At 40.7% G+C, this 22,136-nt stretch overlaps 1 protein-coding gene and 1 long non-coding RNA gene across 6 annotated transcripts in view; one reads left to right on the forward strand and one right to left on the reverse strand.

Moving 5' to 3' along the window:
- Positions 1-1,428: 1,428 nt before the first annotated feature.
- LOC139042570 (uncharacterized) lies at positions 1,429-16,052 on the reverse strand. The gene is made up of 3 exons (XR_011499445.1): positions 15,822-16,052; positions 15,565-15,647; positions 1,429-2,126 (listed from the first exon to the last, which is right to left on the reverse strand). It is a non-coding gene; the product is annotated as an uncharacterized lncRNA (long non-coding RNA).
- The window catches only part of DMXL2 (Dmx like 2), a 139,398-nt gene continuing 132,751 nt past the window's right edge, over positions 15,490-22,136 (forward strand). For 4 of the 5 annotated variants that reach the window (XM_014852294.3, XM_014852312.3, XM_014852303.3 and 1 more), the window contains exon 1: positions 15,496-15,628. In XM_014852294.3, coding sequence (XP_014707780.2) covers positions 15,542-15,628 — 87 coding nt within the window. In that variant the 5' untranslated portion in view covers positions 15,496-15,541. Of the gene's footprint in view, positions 15,629-22,136 lie in introns of all 5 variants that reach the window. The other variant, XM_070501599.1, reaches the window with a different exon arrangement.

The following is a 22,136-nucleotide window of genomic DNA, read 5'->3' on the forward strand; positions in this document are numbered from 1 at the left end:
ACGTTCATTTTTATAATTTCATTTTTAGAGGAAATCTTGTCTTTAGGCTTTGGGGGTACATCACTGTCTTTAGTCATTCATACTTTATCTTTGACCGACTTCAGTGATTTCTTACCTGAAGACCAGCTTTGAAACACCGTGCTCTGTATTTGGATAAGAAGGTGGGGAGGGGTGAGAGGTGGGGGCAGAAGGATATAATTGTACTGTTTTTCTGGTCAAAATGTTTTTGTGTGTTTATATTATGAAAAAAAGACATTAAAAAAGTTTCAACTACTTTATAGAGGTGGTGTTAGTAAATAGGTAATTATGGCTGCTTTTGTTGAATGATCATTGTGTGCTAGATCTGAAACACAGACGTATTATTATACTTAATCCTTACAATCACATTTTTAGAAGTGTAGTTTTATTCTCATTATTCAGATGAAAACACTGATGATCACAGAAGTAACCTGCCTAAGGCTACGTACTGAGTAACTGGCAGAGGCACTATCTGAACAGAAATCCTTCTGATTGTAAAGCCTGTATTCTTTCCTTCACATCACATCAACGAGACAGATCCCATCCCATTTTTAAAAAAATTATTTTATTGAGGTCATATTCACTTATAACATGGTGTAAATTTCAGGTGTACATTATTATATTTTCGTTTCTGTATAGACTGCATCATGCTCATCACCAATAATCTAGTTTTTATTTATCACCATACATATGTGCCCCTTCATCCCTTTCGCCCTCCCCGCACCCCTCTCCCCTCTGGTAACCACTAATCTGTTCTCCTTATCTATGTATTTATCTTCCACATATGAGTGAAATCATGTGGTGTTTGTCTTTGTCTGACTTATTTCACTTAGCTTAACACTGTCAAGGTCCATCTATGTTTTTGCAAATGGCACGATTTTGTCTTTTTTAATGGCTGAGTAGTATTCCATTGTATATATACACCCCTTCTCATTTATCCATTCATCTGTTGATGGGCACTTGGGGTGCTTCCATGTCTTGGCAATTATGGATAATGCTGTGATAGGGGTACATAAATCTTTTTCAATTATTGATTTCATGCTCTTTGGATACCCAGTAGTGGAATGGCTGGATCACATGGTATTTCTATTTCTAATTTTTTTAGAAATCTCCATACTGTTTTTCATAGTGGCTGCACCAGTTTGCATTCCCACCAGCAGTGTATGAGGGTTCCCTTTTCTCCACACCCTCTCCAACACTTGTTATTTCTTGTCTTGTTAATTATAGCCATTTTGACGGGTGTGAGGTGATAACTCATTGTAGTTTTGATTGCCTTTTCCTAATAATTAGTGATGTTGAACATCTTTTCATGTGCCTGTTGGCCATCTGTATATCTTCTTTGGAAAAATGTCTGCTCGTACCCTCTGCCCATTTTTTGATTGAATTGTTCATTTTTTTTTATTGTTGTTTGAGTTCTTTACATGTTTTGGAAATTAACCCCTTGTTGGGTGTATGATTTGCAAATATTTTGTCCCAGTTGGTGGGTTGACTTTTCATTTTGTTGATGGTTTCCTTTGTCTTGCAGAAGCTTTTTAGTCTGATATAGCCCCATTTATTTATTTTTTCTTTTGTTTCCCTTGCCTGAGTAGACATGGAATTTGAAAAGATACTGCTAAGACCAATGTCAAAAAGTATACAGCCTATCTTTTCTTCTAGGAGTTTCGTGGTTTCACATCTTATATTTATATATAAGTCTTTAATCCATCTTGAGTTAATTTTTGTGTATGGTGTTGGATAATGGTCTACTTTCATTCTTTTGTCTGTGGCTGTCCAGTTTTCCCAGCACCACTTATTGATGAGACTTTCCTTTCTTCATTGTAACATTCTTCGCTGTTTTGCCGAAGATTAGCTGTCTGTAGCCCATTCCATTTTTTTAAGTTCTTCAGTGTCTAAGTCTTGAATCACAGAAAAGTGGAGCTGAGTGACGTTTCCATTTTTGGTATTTATTACAAATTTGCAGTGTGAAGCATAACGTCATATTCTGTTAGTCATTTGTTTAAGATGGTAACTGATCTTTGAGTTCTCTAAGCCACATTTATTAGTATGTGGATGGTAGCCTGAGCCAGGGGCGTCTCAAGAACCAGAAGGAACTTCTTCATTTACAAATCCTGAAAGAAAAAAACAAAGCAGTTTCACTTCTTCAGCCAAAAATGCTTATTAAGTGCTTATTTTGTGTCAGGCATAGAAACTAATAACATAATTTACAGTGTCCTTAGACTCCATGCTCTGTGAGGGCAGAGACTCTGTGCAATCCCAGCTGCTAACAGGTCCTGGGCCCAGTGAGGAGCTCAGATAAAGTCTGTTGAATGAATGGGAGAATAAATAAAAGGCCCTTATAAAATCATGACAAAGACAGAATAAACGGAGGCTTGTTTAGCAAACCATGGCAAATTTTTAGTTAGGAGAAATAATGGAAACACCACAGGATAAAATGAAAATAAAAGAACACAGAAGTGAGCAAAAAAACCAATCCCAATCCAAAGGCAAAAACAAAGAGACTGCCCTCCAGCAACACCACATCCAGCATGGGGACTGACCTTTACTTAACAAGGCCGGAATCAGGCATTTCGATCACATGCTTTGTTACGAAATTTTATCATTGTTAAAGATATAGAGTGTTAGCCTGAGAGGGTTCAGTGACGGGGTCACCTTTTCTGCTAATTTAATTAGGAGACAGGAACCAGATTTTAGCTTTATTACTGATTCTATTGAACTCTCCAAACCCATGAGGCAAAGGAGAGATGCCATTTTTTGAGCCCTTGGTTCATAGTAAATGTTCAATAAATGGCCTTTTGATTACTTCCACCAGTACTCTCACCAGGCTTGATGGTGTCTCTTTAGTGATACAAATATATTTGTTAGGAGTAATTTAGTAATAGCAATTATTTTTGTTATTACTATTAAATTTGACTTGAAACACTTCTATAGCACTTATTCTGTGGTAGGCAGTGTTCTAGGTGTTTTATATGTGTTAATTTGTTTAATTCTTATAACAGCCCATGAAATAGGTGCTACTATCAACCCCCTTTTACAGAGTAGATAACTAGGATGTGGCAGGGTTAATGTGCTCAAGATGACATAATTAGACAGTGGTAGATCTAGGATTTGAACCTAGCATGTTTAACTAGTCTTTGTGTTTGATTGCCTCCCACTTGAGATTTTGTTCATTAGAAATATCAGAGGAAACCTGCATCAGCCTACTCAATCAGAATCTCTGGGAGTAGGACCCACGGTCTTGGATTTTAACAAGATGTCCAGGTGATGCTTCCACAGTTAGCCCAGCACCAGTCAATAAAACTGACATTTGGGGATCAGAGCTCTAGGTTTCTCTTACTTCCTCTTCCAAGACACTGTTACTTCGGCAACCATCATAACATAGTTGTGGTTGCCTATGCATGCACATCAGTCTTTTAGAACGACTGTCAGAAGCTTGGAGAAAATCCCAGGGACAATGCTGACCATTCTTGTAGAAATTCTGCAACACTAATGCTTTTAATGATGCAGAGAATGATACGCTGTGAAAAAATCTGACATTGACAATTCTGAGTTGAAAAGTGATTTAGTAGCTTTTAAGACTGAATAAGAGTGAGTTTTAGGAAATTTTGACCCATTTACTTTGCTTATATACTTCTTTTCTTTTTTTTCCTTCCTTCCTTATTTCCTTTCTTTCTTTCTATCTTCTTTTTGTGTGTGTCTGCCCAAGAAAGCTAAATTTGATAAAAATCAAAGGAGAGCTTTCAAATAATTTAAAATAAATATCCATAGTAGTAAGAAAGCAATGAGTCATAGTTTACTTGGCAGTTTTTGTTCTTTCCTTGTGATCTATATATTAACAGTAGTCTTAGAATTGGTGGTGTCTTAGATAGGTGAAATATAAGAGATGTTTCTTTAATTTTTTAGAATTGCTCTTTGATTCTTGATAAATGAATGAGATATCTAAATTCTTTCTCAGTAAACTCGGATTCTCATTTGGAAAGAAACCAAAACAGTGTAAGTACAGAGTGAAGAGAAATGTCATGAACCCAGAGGACTAGATGGTAGAGTCCAGAATATTCCCTCATCTGCATCTTACAGTTTTCCTCATTAATGAGTAAGTTTAATAAAATCTTTGGCACAATTTCACTTTATATTTGCATGGGAGTAGTGTATTTAACTCTTTGAAAAAGTATACTTTAATAGTAATAATGTGATAAATCGTATATTGGAGGCACAAAGATTTGTGGGAACACAAGCTGGGATCAATTTATCTAATATCACTGGGGAGGGAAGATTTCACCTAGGGTGTGATTTTTAAGCTGAGGTTTGAAGAGAGTTGAATTGAGGTGCAGCTGTGGTTGGGGGAAGAAAGAAGGAACAAAAACCCACAGGCAAAAGAAACTGTTGAGGTGGTGGGTCTGTCTCAGGATTTCCTTTGGCCCCCACTGCTTTAGAGGCATAAGCCTTGGAACTACCACTGCCTCCTTACCAACCACTTTTCAAAGGTGGTGAGATCTTGGGGTCGTAGGCCTCTTGACACCATGGTAGGACTATGGAAGTCATCATCAGCTCCAAGGTCAAAGGCCTAGTAGGGACCCTGACCCCTTTAGGTAACCTAATACACACTCTATGTAGACTTATTCATTGAAATGCTTTTTTAAAAAAAAATTATTTTATTGAGGTCATATTGGTTTCCAACATTGTATAATTTCAGGTATATATTACTATATATCCATTTCTGTATAGACTGCATTGTGCTCACCAATAGTCTAGTTTTCATCTGTCACCACACATATGTGCCCCTTTACCCCTTTCACCTCCCCACCCCCACCCCCTTCCTCTCTGGTCACCACTAATCTGTTCTCCTTGTCCATGTGTTTGTTTATCTTCCACATATGAGTGAAATCATAAAGTGTTCGTCTTTTTTTGTCTGGCTTATGAAATGCTTATTTTTTAAACAAATTTAGACATGGCATTTGCATTCACATTTGAAATTTTATATACAAGTGTATTTTATATATACAGTTTAAAATACAAGTAAATTTTTAAAATAGTGAAATATACTGCATAAACCCCTTATATTCTCATTTAAAATTGAATTCTGCAACAGGAAAACGGACATAGATTACATAATATTAGTCATGAGCATGGTTTCCTAGTTTCTTAATTAAACTTCTTCATAGACTTAAAGAAAGGCTACCCTTTGTTTAAAATTTAAAATCAGGGGCTGGCCTGGGGTTGAGTGGTTAAGTTCATACGCTCTGCCTAGGTGGCCGGGGTTTTGCTGGTTTGGATCCTGGGTGCGGACATGGCACCGCTCATCAGGCCATGCTGAGGCAGCATCCCACATAGCACAAGCAGAGGCACTCACAACTAGAATATACAACTATGTACTGGGGGGCTTTGGGGAGAAGAAAAAAAAAAGATTGGCAACAGATGTTAGCTCAGGTGCCAATCATTAAAAAAAAAAAGCCATGTGAATGTCTCTACTAAAAATAAAGAAAAAATTTTTAATCATTATGTGTTTTCTCAATTTAAAAGTAATGTACATATATTCATTGTGAAAAAATTGGAAACAAACGTGCAAAAAGATTAAACTTGTTCATAATTCTACCAACTAGACATGAGAACTGTTAATATACCTTCCAGATCTTTTTCTTTGTCCCCCCTCCCCACACACACACACAGAGTTTTTTTTTTAATTCACAAAAAATGGCTGTTTCTTTTTTTTTATTGAAGTGAAATTCACATAACATAAAATTAGCCATTTTAAAGTGAACAAGTCAAGGGCATCTAGTTCCAAAACATTTTCATCACCACATAAGGAGACCCAGTACCCATTAAATAGTTACTCCCCATTCCGTCCTCCCCCCCAGCCCTTGGCAACCACCAATCTGTTTTCTGCCTTTATGGATTTACCTATTCTGGACATTTCATATAAATGGAATCATGTAACATGTGACCTTTTGTGTCCGGATTCTTTCACGAGCATAATTTTTTTGAGATTCATCCATGTTGTAGCATGATCAGTACTTCATTCCTCATTCTGGCTGAATAATTCTATTGTAGGTATATGTCACAATTTATTTATCCATTCACCCACTGGTGGACAGCTATTTCTTTTTGCAATCTGCTCTTTAAAAAACACAATAAAGGGGCTGGCCCGGTGGCACAGCAGTTAAGTTTGCACGTTCCACTTCAGTGGCACGGGGTTCGAGGGTTCAGATCCCGGGTGCGGACATGGCACTGCTTGGCAAGCCATGCTGTGGCAGGCGTCCCACATATAAAGTAGAGGAAGATGGGCATGGATGTTAGCTCAGGGATAGTCTTCCTCAGCAAAAAGAGGACTGGTGGCAGATGTTAGCTCAGGGCTAATCTTCCTCAAAAAAAAACAAAAACAAAAACCCACAATAAAGCCTTAATATATCCTGAACATTTGTCATGAACAGTTTTTATAAGCTCCCTGCATACATGGTCACAGGAAAATGCCTATACAAATGTAGTGCAATGTTTAGAACTAGACGCAAAAGACAGTCAAATGAGAACTTCAGTTTTTTTGTTAATATCTAATGCACGTAGGCACACACCCACACAGGCAATGTATACCATCACTACCATCACCACTGGAGCCAGACCCCCCTCAGCTTTCTGGCTTGTTTCTGCCCCAAGATATGAATTCTTTCACAGAGGAGGGGACCCCATACAGAAGTGCTGATTCCCCTTCCTGTCACTTCTCTTTTACAGGTGTGGTGTTAGCAGCCCAGTCTTCTGACCATCGTGGAACATCCCTAACAGTACTGTATAGTACTTGGTGACCTCAATACCACAAGTGCTTGGTTGATTTTTCTCTTAGTAACCAGAACATAGTAAGTTCGTTTTATTCTCCAAATCTAAGGTCAGATTAACTTATTACTCTCTATTTAAAGTTTTATCTTGCTCAAGCACTGTGCCAAAAAAACAAATTCATTTCTCCAGAGGCATAAAATGGTCTGTTTACTACTCAGCAGGCCACACTTAGGTTTGGTAACTAATTTCAGCTATTGTTCAGTCCTTATCCCTTATCTCAATGCCTCTAGTCTTCTATCTCCACAACCACTATTAGCCCCTCCCACAGGATGTAGTATTTTATTCTCTGTGGCCTTGGGAAGATATGTGAGTTCTAAAATATCTGTGACATTTTCACTAACTCAATTTACATAATGTACTCCCAATACAGTTAATAACCACTTAGCTTAATAAATATTTCTTGAGTTCCTACTGTGTTCCAGGCACTTTGCCAGGCTTTAGGAATTAAAAGAAAAAAAGCTAAAAATATGAGTTAGTATTAGGAACAATTCTAATGGAGACACAAAAAATAGTGGCTTAAATGAGACAGAAGTTTCTTTTTTTCTCATGTAAAAATTCCGATGTAGAAGCCCATGGCTGGTAAGGGGGCTCCACATTTGTCTGAGACTCAATGGAAAGCTTCCAACTTTCTCCTCTGCCTCCCTGGGGTTGAGCTTCATCCTCGTGTTCCAAGAGGGAGCTCCAGCCATCACATCTATATTCTAGGGGAACAGGATGGAGGGAGAAAGGATGAAGGCGTAAAGAGTATGATAGCTGCCTTTGAAGGAAAATTTCCTGAATCTGCTGTACGTCTCATCTTCAGCTAACATCTCATTTGTCAGAACTGAGCCCCATGACCAAATAGCAACACGATAGGCAGAGAAATGTAGTGTTTATTCCAGGTGTCTATTTCCTACCTAAAACCTGGAGAGTCTAATGAGGAGAAAACAGATAACGGAGAAGGCAATCAACAATTGTCATCAAGGCACAGTTCCTGCCCTCTAGACAGATAAGGGAAGCGAATACCTGTAGGAATTCATAACTAAGGGATCTAATTCACCCTGGGCAAAGCTCTCTAGAGCTAGGGGTTTCTGAATTGAATTTGTAAGGAACAGTAGAAATTCGTCAGGCAAGGGTGTAGTAGTGGTGATGGTGCTAGTGGTTAGGGAGTTTCTAGATAGGTGAAGTAGCAAGTTTCTGGAGGCTTGAAAGATCAAAGGAATTACTAGCACTTCACTGTGGTTGCAACAACAGTTAGAGGTCAAGCATATCAAAAGATGAAGTTGGAAAGATAACCAGGGGTCAGTTCATGTCACGTTTGGTCTACTCTACGTAATAATTATTTCAATGACAAAATATTTTTAAAAAAATTAGTTGCCGCTTAAGATCTCATTTAAATGAGTTTATGAAATGAAACATTGATATTTAAGGAAATCAGCTATATTTGTAGAGCATCTTACTTTTCATAGTACAATCATAAATAGTGTCTGCAAAGATAGGAACCATTTGCTACAATTCTTCTAAGATGAGCAGCCTTCTCAGATACTAGCAACAAAAGAATCCAATTTGATCAAAACTTACCTTATTCATCTGCTTATAAGATTCATAGATCCATCTCTACCCCTCCCTAAAAGTGTTTAAAAATTGCCCTGTGTTAGCAGGTGAAGGAGAGCACTTATGTGGTGATGGACAAGAAATAAGGTCCAACTGAAATTTCACAATGATGTAAACTATTATGAGCTCAAATAAAAAATATTGCCCTACGTTCAATGCATCCATATTAGAGATAAAAAGCCAAAGGCTTAAGGTGTGAGTTAAATAGCTAAGATTTTGAGATGTAGTCACCAAGAAGACAATAATTTGATGCTGCCTCTCACAGAGAAAGACATCATAGCAAATACATAAATCTTTTCATTCTATAAGTGGTATTCTCAATTAAAACAAAGCAAAAATAACAAATCAGAGGCCATAGAGATTATCAGAGGTAAAGTTTGGGTCTATGATACAGAACATTAGCAAAGTTGGCTATGATAACTCCTCCTATATCCCTTTGCAAAGTGACTTTACTGTTCTTCCCATCAAAAGATGGAATTTATTTTCCTAGCCCTTGAATCTGTGCTGACCCTGTGACTTGTTTTGACCAAGGACTGTGGTCGAAGTGACTCTGTGTGTAACCTTTAAGATTGGGCCTGAGACTGCTATGGAAGTCAGACTAGCCTATGGAGGACGAGAGGTCACACGGAGGGGAACAAAGGCACCTCAGCCAACAACTAGCAACAACTGCCAACCATGAAGCCATCTTGGACTTTCTACCCCAGGTGACCCCTCCAACGGAATGTAGCTACATGAGCGAGCCCAAGTGAAACCAGCAGTGGAACTCCCCACCCAATCCACAGAGCATAAGAAATAATAAATTATTGTTGTTTTAAGCCACTAAATTTCAGAGCAGGTTGTTACACATCAATATATAACTGAAATAGGGTCATTCCCTTGATGTTTTAGATTAAAATACATTACCACTATAGCTTAGGACTCAAAAGCAATGAAGGCATTGCTATTACATCAATTTCAGGCGTAGTGTAATAGATTTTGCAAAATGAACTAGTAATAGGGAGTCAGGGCTTCCATTGCTATCAACTGAAGAAAACAGCAGCTTAAAGTGTTAGATAGCTGTAAGAAAATTGTAAGGTCTCCACAACTAGAGGCAACATTTAAAAACATGGGTATCAGACCCCCCAAACAAACAAATGGACTCACTTCGGAAATTCAATATTTAAAGTATTTAGATAGTTCACCAATAGAGAACTGATAACAACAGATATATCAAAAATCAGCATTATGGCACTCCAGATTCATGAGTAGAAATTCCAGTTACTTCTGTAGGTAAGAAGGAATGACACAGATGATGCCCCTTGATGCTTGAAGGTAAAATCCTTGAGTTCTGTGGTGTGGTAGTCAGTCTCCAAGTTGGCCCCCAGTGACTCTCATTTCCTGGTATTTACTCTCTTAGGAAATATTCTCCCATCATGGCTGGCCTGTGTATCCAATAACATATGGTGGAAATGATGGTGTGTGACTTAGGAGGCTAGGTTATAAAAGAGATTGCAGTCCATCTTGGTTTCTCTCTTGGGTCATTTGCTCTTAGGGAAGCCAGATGATATGTCTTGAGGATACTCATACAACCCTAAGGAGACGCCTTCAGTTAACCACCAGGGTCAACTTGCTAGGCATGAGAGTATGCCGTCTTGGAAGCCCGTACTTTAGTTTCATCCAAGCCTTCAAATGACTGTAGCCCTGGCTGACACTTCTTTTCTAGATATCTTTCTGGAGGTTATAGTTTATTTATCATAAAATTCGTGAATTTTAAGTATACAATTAGATGATTTCTAGTAAATTTACAGAGTTGCACAACCGTGACCACAATCTAATTTTAGAATATATCTGTCACGCCAAAAGTTACTTCCCATTCCACTACCAGCTCCAGGCAACCACTAATCTATTTTCTGTGTCTATAGATTTGCCTTTTCAGAAAACTTAATGCAAATGGAATCATGCAATATGTAGTATTTTGTGTCTAGTTTCTTTTATTTAGTATCTAGCTGATATTTTGAGGGACTCTGAACCAGAACCTCCCAACTAAGTCATTACCGAATGCACAGAAACTGTGCATTTGTTGTTGATTTTAGCCACTAAGTTTTGGGGTAATTTGTTACACAGTAATAGATAACTAGTATATATGGGTGTGATTACTACTGGGAAACTGAGTTCCCCTGACGTCCAATGTTCCATTAAACCCAGCTTCAAAAGTATAACATTTATTACTATTAAAACTTGTGGACATGAGAAATCATACCTTACAGTTGTATTGGCTTGTTTTATTAATGACACAAAACTGATACTTTTTCTAATTTTTCAAAGATTTTATTTTTTCCTTTTTCTCCTCAAAGCCCCCCGGTACATGGTTGTATATTCTTAGTTGTGTGTCCTTCTAGTTGTGGCATATGGGACGCCGCCTCAGCATGGCTTGATGAGTGGTGACATGTCTGCGCCCAGGATTTGAATGGGGGAAACCCCGGGCCACTGCAGCAGAGCGCACAAACTCAACCACTCAGCCACGGGGCTGGCCCCTCTAATTTTTCAAAGGAATGCGTTTTTAGATCAGAAGAAAGAATCCCTACTTTATTTTTAGGTCCACGCAAAAGACTGGAAGAACAAGGAAGAAATGAAATTGTGGACAGTTAAAACGTGGTATAGGTGTCCTAGTGAGTGGGCTACTAAGGAAACTTGCCATATTTAGTCTGGAATGAGTTTTGGTTGATGAGATTGGACAAGAAAAGTTTCGACTGTAATTCCAGGAGACTTACGTAGGCAGTTGCAACCTTGAGATGTTGCTATCAAGAAGTCATTTAAAGGATTCATGGGGCTGGCCCCGTGGCCAAGTGGTTAAGTTCGCGCGCTCTGCTGCAGGCGGCCCAGTGTTTCGTTGGTGCGAATCCTGGGCGCGGACATGGCACCGCTCATCAAACCACGCTGAGGCAGCGTCCCACATGCCACAACTAGAAGAACCCACAACGAAGAATACACAACTATGTACCGGGGGGCTTTGGGGAGAAAAAGGAAAAAAATAAAATCTTAAAAAAAAAAAAAAAAAGAAGTCATTTAAAGGATTCATAAGGGAAGAGAGGAACAGGTAGATGCAGCCTTCAGATTTTGAGCTGATACCAAAAGTAAGAGGGAAAAGGCTTACAATTTTACAACTGTGTAAATGAGTCAAAACTTCATGGAATGCTGTAAAACAAGAGTGAATTGTGTAATGGTTTAAAAAATGTGCAATTAATAATGCTCTTGACAATCTGCGTACAATTTATTGTTTGATGATGGTTTTGACTCAGTTTCTTTTTCTTTTCCTTTTCTTCTTCTTCTCCCCAAAGCCCCCTAGTACATAGTTGTATATTCTAGTTGTAGGTCCTTCTGGCTGTGCTATGTGGGACGCCACCTCAGCATGGCCTGACCAGTGGCGTCATGTCTGCACCCAGGATCTGAACCAGCGAAACCCTGGGCTGCCGCAGTGGAGTGCGTGAACTTAACCACTCGGCCATGGGGCCAGCCCCTTGACTCAGTTTCTAACACAGTGAAGGTTGAAGATTGAGAAATTCATTTAGAATGCAGTAGTAGTAGCGGTTTTCAAGCTTTGAAAATATTTAAGTTTTGAGGGTGAAGATTAAAACCTTTATGACACTTAGAAAAAGTGTTCCTTTCTTGTTATGCACCTATTATTCACTAAAACACTAGCTTCTATAACACATATTCAATTTTTTTCCATTATTCAATGTGTATTAATATTTAGTAAAATATTTGGCTTTATTGTAAGTATGAACATGATATTGGAATTTCTTCAAATTTATTATTTTGCTGTATGTTTTGTTCCAGTTTTTACTGAAATGTTTGTTTGCATGTATTAAACTTTCCTATAAAGGAATTTATTTAAATTTGTTATATTTAACTATTTCCTTTATACTAATTTTTACTGATATATACTATATGTACAGGAATTCTCTCAAATTTATTTGATACCGTGGCACACTTTTTAGTTACAGCACCAAGATGCAGTGCCAGTATTTGCCTTCATGGTACTTCATGCAGAGTAGGGGGCTTCATTTACTGATCAATCTTTGTGTGTGTGTATTTTGTTGTCTGCTATATTTTCACTGTTCTTTTTAAGCTACATGGCTTAGTACTTTTATTCATGCTTAGTAGTATACAATTAAATATACAGAACCTGTGATTTCCTAGAATTCAATATACTGTACGTAGCATACTATATGAACACGAGCATGCAACACTTCCCTCCACACAACCACTGTAGAATCATTTAAACACTTTCACAAACACAAATAAATACATATATAATGCAAGGTAGTTTTTTACCCAATACATTCCTCTTGTAAAATTGGGTGCTCTTATTCACTCAGCAAATAAAATACTCTGATTTAGGCACAGGGGAAACAGAGAAAATAAGATACTGATCCTGACTTGAAATATGTAAGACTCCAGTAGGAGAAACAGACACAAACCAGTACAGAGATCGCTATGTGATATGTGTGTCTCAAGAGGAGGAAGCCCCAAGGTATTTGGGAGTGGACGAAGAAGGCTTTACTGAATAGGTGTCTTTCGAAATAAATTGTGGTTTGTCAGGTCAACAAGAGAAGGAAGGGCATTCCAGACAGAACAAAGAGCATGAACCAAGACAAGGAAGCATAAAAGAACATAGTATGTTCTGGAAACGGCAAATAGCTAAGTGGGGCTGGAGCATAGTGAGTGTGAGGGATAAGCAGAAGATAAGAGAATAAGATTAGGCAGAAGCTAGAAAGAACGAGTTTGTCAGCCAAGCTAAGGAGTTTAGACTTTAACCCATAGGGAGTGAGGATGTTAAGCAGAGGAATTTTTCCTTTAAAAAGGTTTCTCTTGGGACCAGACCAGTGGCACAGCGGTTAAATTCACATGTTCTGCTTTGGCGGCCCAGTGTTTGCTGGTTCGGATCCCCGGTCTGGACCTACACACTGCTTATTAAGCCACATTGTGGCAGGCGTCCCACAAAAAAAAAAAAAAAGTAGACAAAGATGGGCATGGATGTTAGCTCAGGGCCAGTCTTCCTCAGCAAAAAGAGGAGGATTAGTGGCAGATGTTAGCTCAGGGCTAATCTTCCTCAAAAAAGACAAAAAAAAATCCCCTGATTCTCTGGCTGCAGTGTTGTGGATGGATTGGAGAGCAAGAGATGGGAGACAGTCAAGCTAGTTAGGAGGCTATTACAGTAATTAAATGAGAAATGATGAGGTCTGAAATGAAGGTAAATGGCAGTGGGAATGATGAGGGGCATGAATTAGTGACCTCGAAAAGGGACCCTTGGATATGGGCAAGAGAGAGAGAAAGGGACCAAAAGTGGATCTGTGGTTTCTAGTCTGGGCGACTAGGGGAACAGTTATGCCACTAAATGAAAATGAAAATAAAAACACTCTAGGTCATTGGGAATTTGATTCCTTCTCCTTTCCACTGGACGGCTTACCAGCTTTCGCCAGGCCTTTGCCTCCCACCTTCCCCACCCTTTTAATTCTCCTTCACAATACTACAAAGTCATCTTTCTAAAGCAGCTCTGATTGTATAACTAAACGTCTGCTCAGAAACATCTTATGGACCCCCACTGCATGCAGAATGAAATCTAAGCTTCTCAGTGGAGCATTCAAAACTCTCCATGTTCAGGCAGGCTACGAGCTACCTCTTGGATACCTTGATCTCTTCTCAACTATCATTTCCTTTCCTTACCCCATATATCATCCGCCTCAAACATTAATCTAAACTTTGCTCCTCTAACACATCCCGTTGTTTTACACCTCTCAGCCTTAGCTCATGCTATTTTCTCTATTTGAATGCAGGGTTTCTTGTCCGTCTCAGCCTGCCAAAATTCTACCCAACATTTATGTCAGCGTTTCCATAACAGTTGACCCATTCCCTTAGTCAAAAGTATTCTTCCTTTTCTGTGGTGCATAGACTTTTGCGTCCCAAGCATAACACATTTGGCGTTCTGTCTGGTTTTGTAGATAGTCGTGTCTTGGTATCCTTCTACTTCCTTGCCCTAGTGACTTATACACAGTACAGGCTCAAAATTTTGTGATGAAGAAACCTGGAGAAGGGATTTGATCCCTGTATCACCCACTCAAACTTTAGCTGACAGCCTGGAAAAATCAGGCGATTCTGCGAATCTATGACATCATTCCTGAAAAAAAGAGTCTAGAGGAGTCACTCGTCTCTAGGGCGCCCTTTCGCTATCTAGAACATCCGTGACAAAAGGTGGGAGCAAAATATTTTGCTGTCAGGGGAGTACGGCTTCTCCAAACGATTGCAAGATGTCTTTATTGTTCCTGTAAAATGAAATATCTATGCACTGTACTTTAAAAAAGCTTTAAGAGATGTAAGATTTCCCTGGGTGGAATTTCCCTGGGACGGGTGTCCTCCTAAGGTCAGCTGCATTACCCATCACAGAGGGTACTAGGGAACGGATTGAACGCTCAGCAAAACAGACTTGTAGCGAGTGCCTAGAGTTGGACGGCTGCGCAGCCCCCAGCGGCCCCGCCCCCAGCGGCCGCAGCCCGGAGGCTCCAAGGGAACTCCCGCACGTCTGCGCGCGCAATCCCGGGACGAGGGTCCGCACGGCGCGCGCAATTGCCCTGGAAACCACTGCGCGCGCACGCGCAAAGCGGGGTGGGGCGGGGGAGAAGGACTGAGCTAAGAGTTTAGCTGCGGGAGGAGGGGTGTGCCCTCCCACTCGACTGTCGATCCCGGGCGGGTGGGAGCGCGCGCCGCCCATCTCCCTCGGGCGGCGCGTCCCTTCCAGCACGCGCCCGGCTCGCGCGCTCCTCAGCCCCCCCCCGCCTCCGCCTCGCAAGCACCCTTGCCCTCCTCCCGCATTTGTGCGCCGGTGCAGCAGGCAGTGGGAGCATCCGGGCATTTCCGCAGCCGAGCGGCGATCCGGGCGGCGGCGGCGGCGGTGGAGGACCTCCCATGGCAGGGACGAGGCGGGGGGAAGGCGAGAGGGGGGTGAGGCGTTAAGCCGGAGCCGCCGCGGGGTGGGTCTCGAGGGAGGCGGAGGGGGAAGCGGCTCTCGCGGCCGGAGGAGGGCCGGGCGCGGGGCTGTCGTGCATTCCCCTGGCCAGCCCGGGCTCCGGAGATGCATCTGCATCAGGTCCTTACCGGGGCTGTCAACCCTGGAGACAACTGCTACTCCGTGGGCAGCGTCGGGGATGTCCCCTTCACGGTGAGCGGCGTCCGGGAGCCTGAGCGGGAGAGACCGGGGTGGTTCGCGGGTGCCGAGACTCCCTGTCCCGGGCCCACGCCTCCCGGGGAGGTTGCGAGGTGTTAGTGGGGGCCCACCCGCGCCCCCTTGCAGCCCAGTTTAAGGGGGGGCGGCCGCGTGGGATGTGAGTCCTGCGGCTGGTGTAGGAAATTACCCGTCAGGGGAAAGGCTTAGGAATCCACCTCACTGTCCGCCCTCAGCAAACGGGCCCCGGGGGTGACTGGACTAGAAGGTTCCTCTCCTAGGGCGCTCCTGGATCTGCGGTGGAGGAAGGTGGTTGCGACCGCTGAAACCCCAGAGCGTCCGTTTCGCACCTGCTCTTGGCGTGGAGGCGAAGAGACTTGGTCTTGTCGCGGAGCGTGGAGGCGATGCTCCGCCTGCTCCCTCGAGCTGCTGGAGCCTGTGGCTTTAAATGCGACCGGACCCTCTGTGTCTACTGATATGCGGAATCTTAATTCCAACAAGAAATTAGAAAAATTCATTCTCTGCCCTCGAAAAATTTAGTATGTAAGGGTTAGAGGGACAGTGGCCTGGAGATCTCTTTTATTTATCACGAGATGACAGTTTAGTAGCCTTGCTAGGTAATATTTTAATCCGTTTGCAAGATAGGCTGCATGCTATTTGTTTCGAAGCTAAGGCAACGTGAAAATTTTATGACAGTGTTTTTCTTGTTTGTGCGTGTAAAGTGTATGTAAACAACGTGTTAGAACCTCTTTAAAATCTAGATGAAATAGACATGTTTCTCAACAAGCTTGGCCGGATTAGTCCTTTTTGAGAATGGGATGTTGTTTGTAGTATAGCTAATTCAAACCAAGCTTCTTTTACCCGTAGATGGGCTCCCATGGATTAGCATGAGTTCCTTTTTTATATTAAATTTATACACGGTTCTCCTTACAAAGAATTGTAGGCAGTGAGACCACGATTAAATACATATTGTTATTGACAACCGTTCTGCTTGATAAAATCGGAAATAGCATAATGGTATGCTTTTTACACAAGGGAAACACTTTGATCTGATGTCTGCTTTCCAACAGCATGTTTTCAAAGCTGCAGAAATAAGAAAAGCTCCAGCAAAACTGCAGAATCATTATGTAGCACAGTGCATTCTGGAACGGAATTTATCTATCATTACGATACATTAAAAATAGCCCCCTAAGGTTGCTTTCTGGCCATTTTAATTTTTAAAGGTAATCAACTTGGCTTGGTTCCAGTTTAGAATGAATCCTTAGAAAATATAATTTGCCTGACTTGTATTGTTACACCTGTCCCTATCAATGGTGTCTCTGTGTTTTGTGTACATGTGACCTAAAAGATCCATATGGAATTGAGCTTGGACTTAAGCGTGTGGAGAATCTTTGGGGCATAGAGAGAAGAAATTTCCCTCTCTCCCAATTGTGTAGGTAGGGAGGAAGTTCCCCAGGGTCAGAAGAGAAGGCTTCCTCCATCAAAAAACAGATCCGGAACTTTGAGTTAAGGAGTATTTCCACACTATCATGGTGGTGGTAGCTTTCTGTTTCCATCTAAAGTGGAGCAGTGTCTCACTGCAGGGCTGGTATATGGAGCTGAACAGGTTCAGATGCAGTCTGGAAAAGCCAGTGCAAGAGCTGTTAGTGCTGTGCATCTGTGGTTATGCTGTAGGCCACCCATGACCAGGTCCTTGGAATCATTTCTAAATCTTTTCCACCTCCCTAATTTAACCTATCACCAAGTCTGCCTGATTCTCTGCAGAGTCTATCAGTTTTACCCCTTTGTGTGTCCTTTATTACCACCTTATTGTAGGGCCTTGTTAGTATTACTTAATATAAAAGCTTGCAAACTGGTTTTCCTGACCCTCGTCTCTGATCACTTCAGGTCATCCTCTGCACAGCTACTGGGATAATTTTCTTCAGGTACCATTTCATCGTATCACTCTTGGCTCGAGAATAGGTAGTTGTTCCTCACAGCTGTGTTATGAAATTTAAACTTGTTGGATGTTCTTCTGCTGTCTTAGACTTTATGTTTGATTACACGTACTCCTCGCTTTGGCCCCTCTGCTATAGACATACTAATCTTCCTACTCTAGCCCACGTTTTCCTGTTGCAGCAAGAGAATCCTTGCTTTTCATTTTCCCAAATATGATTCAAAATTTATCTGGTTTAGGATGCCTGCCTGTGACACTGATTATGTTGGTCCTTTGGCATTTACAAATCCATGTTGCACATCGTCTCATTTTAATATCTTAGTTTTGAGTGCACTGATCCAGTTATAATTTTGCCATGAACTAGAAATGATCTTTTGGACCCAATGAAGAACAGATTTGCTTAAAAAAAGATGAGAACAAGCTGTTTTCAAGTACTCTAGAATCAACTAACAATTATTTGAATATCTATATTAGCACAGGGAAAATAAAATTAAAAAAAGTAAAGCTGCTTTACATAGAGCATTCTATTTGATTTGTGTAGGGATTAGATGAAAAAACTTTAGTTCTGAGTTAGCTGACTAAAAAGGGGACCAGCCAGGACTGGAATGGAGGTCTCGTGACTTCTCGGCTGATGAGCTTTTCTCTGTAGTATATTTCTTTCCTATCGGAGTGCTTGCTCTGAAGGGGTGGGGGTGTGTGTGTGTGTGTGTGTGTGTGTGTGTGTGTGTAAGGCCTAGATATGGCCAGTGTAGGAGGAAAGACTGTCTTGCATCTAGCCAGTGCTTCTTAGCCAATGGTATGTTTCATGATAACCTGGGGACCTTTTCAAAATAGGGTAGATCATTTATTTTTGAGTCTGGAAACTGAAAGTTTTTGAAAAGGAATTGTTCTAAAAGGATTTTGAAGTGTTGGTGACATTGTAATTGAAAACCAGTGTGTTATATATGCTGTGCTGTGCGTGGTGGGCGGTGTGATCAGCTTGGCTGTGAATGACTGCTTGCTTATGTCACCATGGCCAAGTCTGTGCTGTGTCGACGTGGTGGTGCAGTTTGTAGTGACAATCCCAGTGATTATTATACTATTAATGGTAATGTGTGAGCTGTGACGGTTTTCACTTTTGTTTTGGCAGTGAGCAGCTTTTTAAAACACAATTGTGATTTTATAAATATAGTTGTATATATCACCTTTTGATCATTCTGTTCTTTTCGATGTAAGATCTAAGTTCCAGAAAGACCGTTACCCTGCAATAAGTCAGGTCCTGGATAGTCCAAGAAGATGATCTTCTACTATGTCTGGGCTTTCTTATACTCTATTTTGCCATTGAGACATTTTCAACTACAGCTAGTTTTATAGCCAAGTGAATGTTTTAAGGCTTAATGCAACAGATAGTTGCAATTTCTTCTTATTTATGTTATTACTTTCCTGAAAAATAGTCTTTTTTTTTTTTGCTTTTCTGTACACATTAAAATGTTAATTAAAATAATGGTGGTACATGATGATTATTGATATAATTAAAATTTTTCACAGTTTGGCCTTAAGGGGTGCAGACCATATTTTAAGGAGTATAAATGCAGTTGATGTTACTCCAATCTGATGAATTCAGCACATTGATCAAAGTTTACAAAAATTAGTAAATCATTTCCACTGTCAGAGAGCTTATAATATACTGGCAGAGATTAAAAATGATGTATATAATTATAACGTAAGGCAGATGAAAGAGATCACACATAGTTGGGAAGATAAAAGATTTCATGGAAGATTGATGTTTGAAAGACAGAGAGAGGTATTAGGCCTTTCTGGATGGCAAGAACGACAAAAGCCAAGGAATGGTGTGATATAAAGGATAAATTATTGGGTGACTGTTCCCTCACAAAAGCGATTTTTTTTAAAACACAGGACTTCTTTATTAAATAACAGACACCCTTAGAAAGTTGAAAAATATAATTTGCAAACATTACCATTAGCTTTTTAGGGAAACGTCTGTATTCTGACCTTTCTTGACTTTGGTTATTGTTTTTGTTTTTGCTTAAAGTACCACCAGAAAGTTAGTAATGAATGAAAAGCCATTCATGTAAAAGTTAGAAGATAGGGGCTGGCCGGTGGTATAGTGGTTAAGTTCATGCGCCCCTCTTTGGCAATCTGAGGTGTGCCAGTTCGGATCCTGGGCATGGACCTACACACCACTTATCGAGCCATGCTGTGGTGGCGTCACACGTAGAGGAACTAGAAGGACTCACAACTAGGATATACAGCTGTGTACTGGGGCGTTGGGGAGAAAAAAAAGTTAGAAGATAATGTTATATGACCACTTTTTCTGGCACTTAGATATATTTTAATTCTACTGTAGTATAGTAACATTCCAGTCTTAGAATTATGACATCGAACTTTGAAAATGATTAGCCTGTTTATACATTTAGCAGATGTTTGTTGAACACATAGGTGTGTGAGGCACTGTGCAGAGTAAAAAACAAAAACAACAATAAAACATAGTCCTGATTTTGGAGAATTTATTAAAGAAGTGTAGGGACCTGGTAATGTACTAGGAGAGTGAAGAAATGCCCTTAATCACAGCAGGCCAGCTATGTGGTATTGTGAGGCACTTAAATCCCTGTGGGAATTCAAGAGGACTAAGAGATCACTGTTGGCCGGGGGAATTGGGGAGTTGACAGAAAAATGCTTCGGTACCGGTTATCAACAGGTGTAACAACTCATACACCTATTGACAGCCTACAGTGAGAGTGAAGGGAAAGACGGAAGTCAAGAATTTAGAATGGACTTGTTTTCCAAGAGAATTTGGCCCATTTGTTCCTGGAGAGTAGCTTCTTGTTATTTAAATTGGTATCTTTCAGAGTTTGTAGGCTTATGTTTGTTGTCAGCCTGTAGGTGAATATGAGGTTATGTAAGTTCTTACTTACGTCCCTGTGTAGATTGTTAATTATCCTTCCTGCTTACAGTGAGAAGACTCCTAGCAGCTACCCAACATCTCTGGTACAGCCCCGAGTAATGCCTCCCCAGAAAGGGGAGGTCAGAGACCAACTACTTTATATGACCTTAATTAAATCACTTACGTGAGATTCTTGAACTAGGTTCTCTTTAAGTATTCAGACCTTAAATGAACAATCTATGGACTTCTCTAGAGATTGCCAAGGGGCAAAAGAGAAAATGGACCAGAAACACATGTGATTGTGGTGAGGTTGTAGTTCTGGAGTCTGTTGTATATTGCCCTCTGCTTCTATGTACAAGACTGTTGGTCAGACTTTACAGTCAGGGAGCCAGACCTCCTTTCTGGCTCAGGAATAAGCCGTGCAGATTGTTGATGAAGTAGTGGGGCTGCTTTGGGCTCACAGTCCAGAAGGAGGCCCTTGTGTCTGATTGGATCCTCGGCTTCTGGTGGGTGGTAGTTGTCTGAGACTGTCACTGTGCGGGATGGAGTGGGAGATGGGGCCAGTGTGATGGTGTTCCGTTGTCCACTCCCTCGGTATATTTACTCCTTTACTTTCTGTTCTTAGGATTTGGGGAATTGGAAAGATGACTTTAGAAATTATAATCAGTATCTTAACTTGGATCTGAGGAAATTTTTAGAACAAATCAGAGTCTCAGTATTTAATCATCATAAAGAGCACAGGGTGTTGGCTTACAACCGCAGCGGCACAGTGGAAAAACAAGTCATGCCTGACCAATTTAATTTCCTTCTATGATAGAACACAAAGCAGTATTTAAAAGGTGATAATAATAGAGAATATCTGTAATTAAGATTTAACAAGGCTCTTCTAGCTTGTGGGCTATTTTTTAAAACAAGTTTGGAAGCCAGATGTTTTAATAGAATTTTTAGAGTTTCCAATCTTTTGGGTTTGCAGAATCTTTTTGCATTATATTTTTGCCTGGTGCCCTAATTCAGGACGTAACGGGATAGGACCTGTTATTGAGAAAGCAGGAGCAGCTTGCACAGGTGTATGACTGTATTTTCTTTCTCTTACAGATAGCTCATGTAACCCTGGGACTTGATATATATGTGAAACCAATCGTGTGCACTTTTTTTTTTTTAGGAAGATTAGCCCTGAGCTAACATCTGTACCCATCTTCCTCTACTTTATATGTGGGACGCCTGCCACAGCGTGGTTCGACAAGCGGTGCCATGTCTGCACCCGGGATCTGAACCGGCGAACCCCGGGCTGCTGACGTGGAATGTGCGCACTTAAGCACTGTGCCACTGAGCTGGCCCCTGCATGCACTTTTTATTCTTAAACCTTCTCATTTCATGATTGCTAAGGACTCCTTTAATGCTCCCCTCTCCTCCCATCCTAAATGCCTGAAAAATAAAATGGTTATCTCATATCCGTCGGATAGAGAAGTCAGAGGTATAAAGGGGTCACTGAATAGAATCTGGACTCCTTTAAACATTGTACCTGGTAATGTGGTGGGATAATTTGAAAGCCACAAATAATATCCTCTTAGGTTGTCGTTGGAGATATGTTTCTTTAGTGCCACTTCCTCTGAAAATTGAGCCCTCTCAGGAATAATAACATTAAATTTAATTCATACTAAGTTGTGATTTTCATCCTGTGATTT

The sequence above is a fragment of the Equus asinus genome, chromosome 2 (assembly GCF_041296235.1).
Source record: "Equus asinus isolate D_3611 breed Donkey chromosome 2, EquAss-T2T_v2, whole genome shotgun sequence".
Lineage (NCBI taxonomy): Eukaryota > Metazoa > Chordata > Mammalia > Perissodactyla > Equidae > Equus > Equus asinus.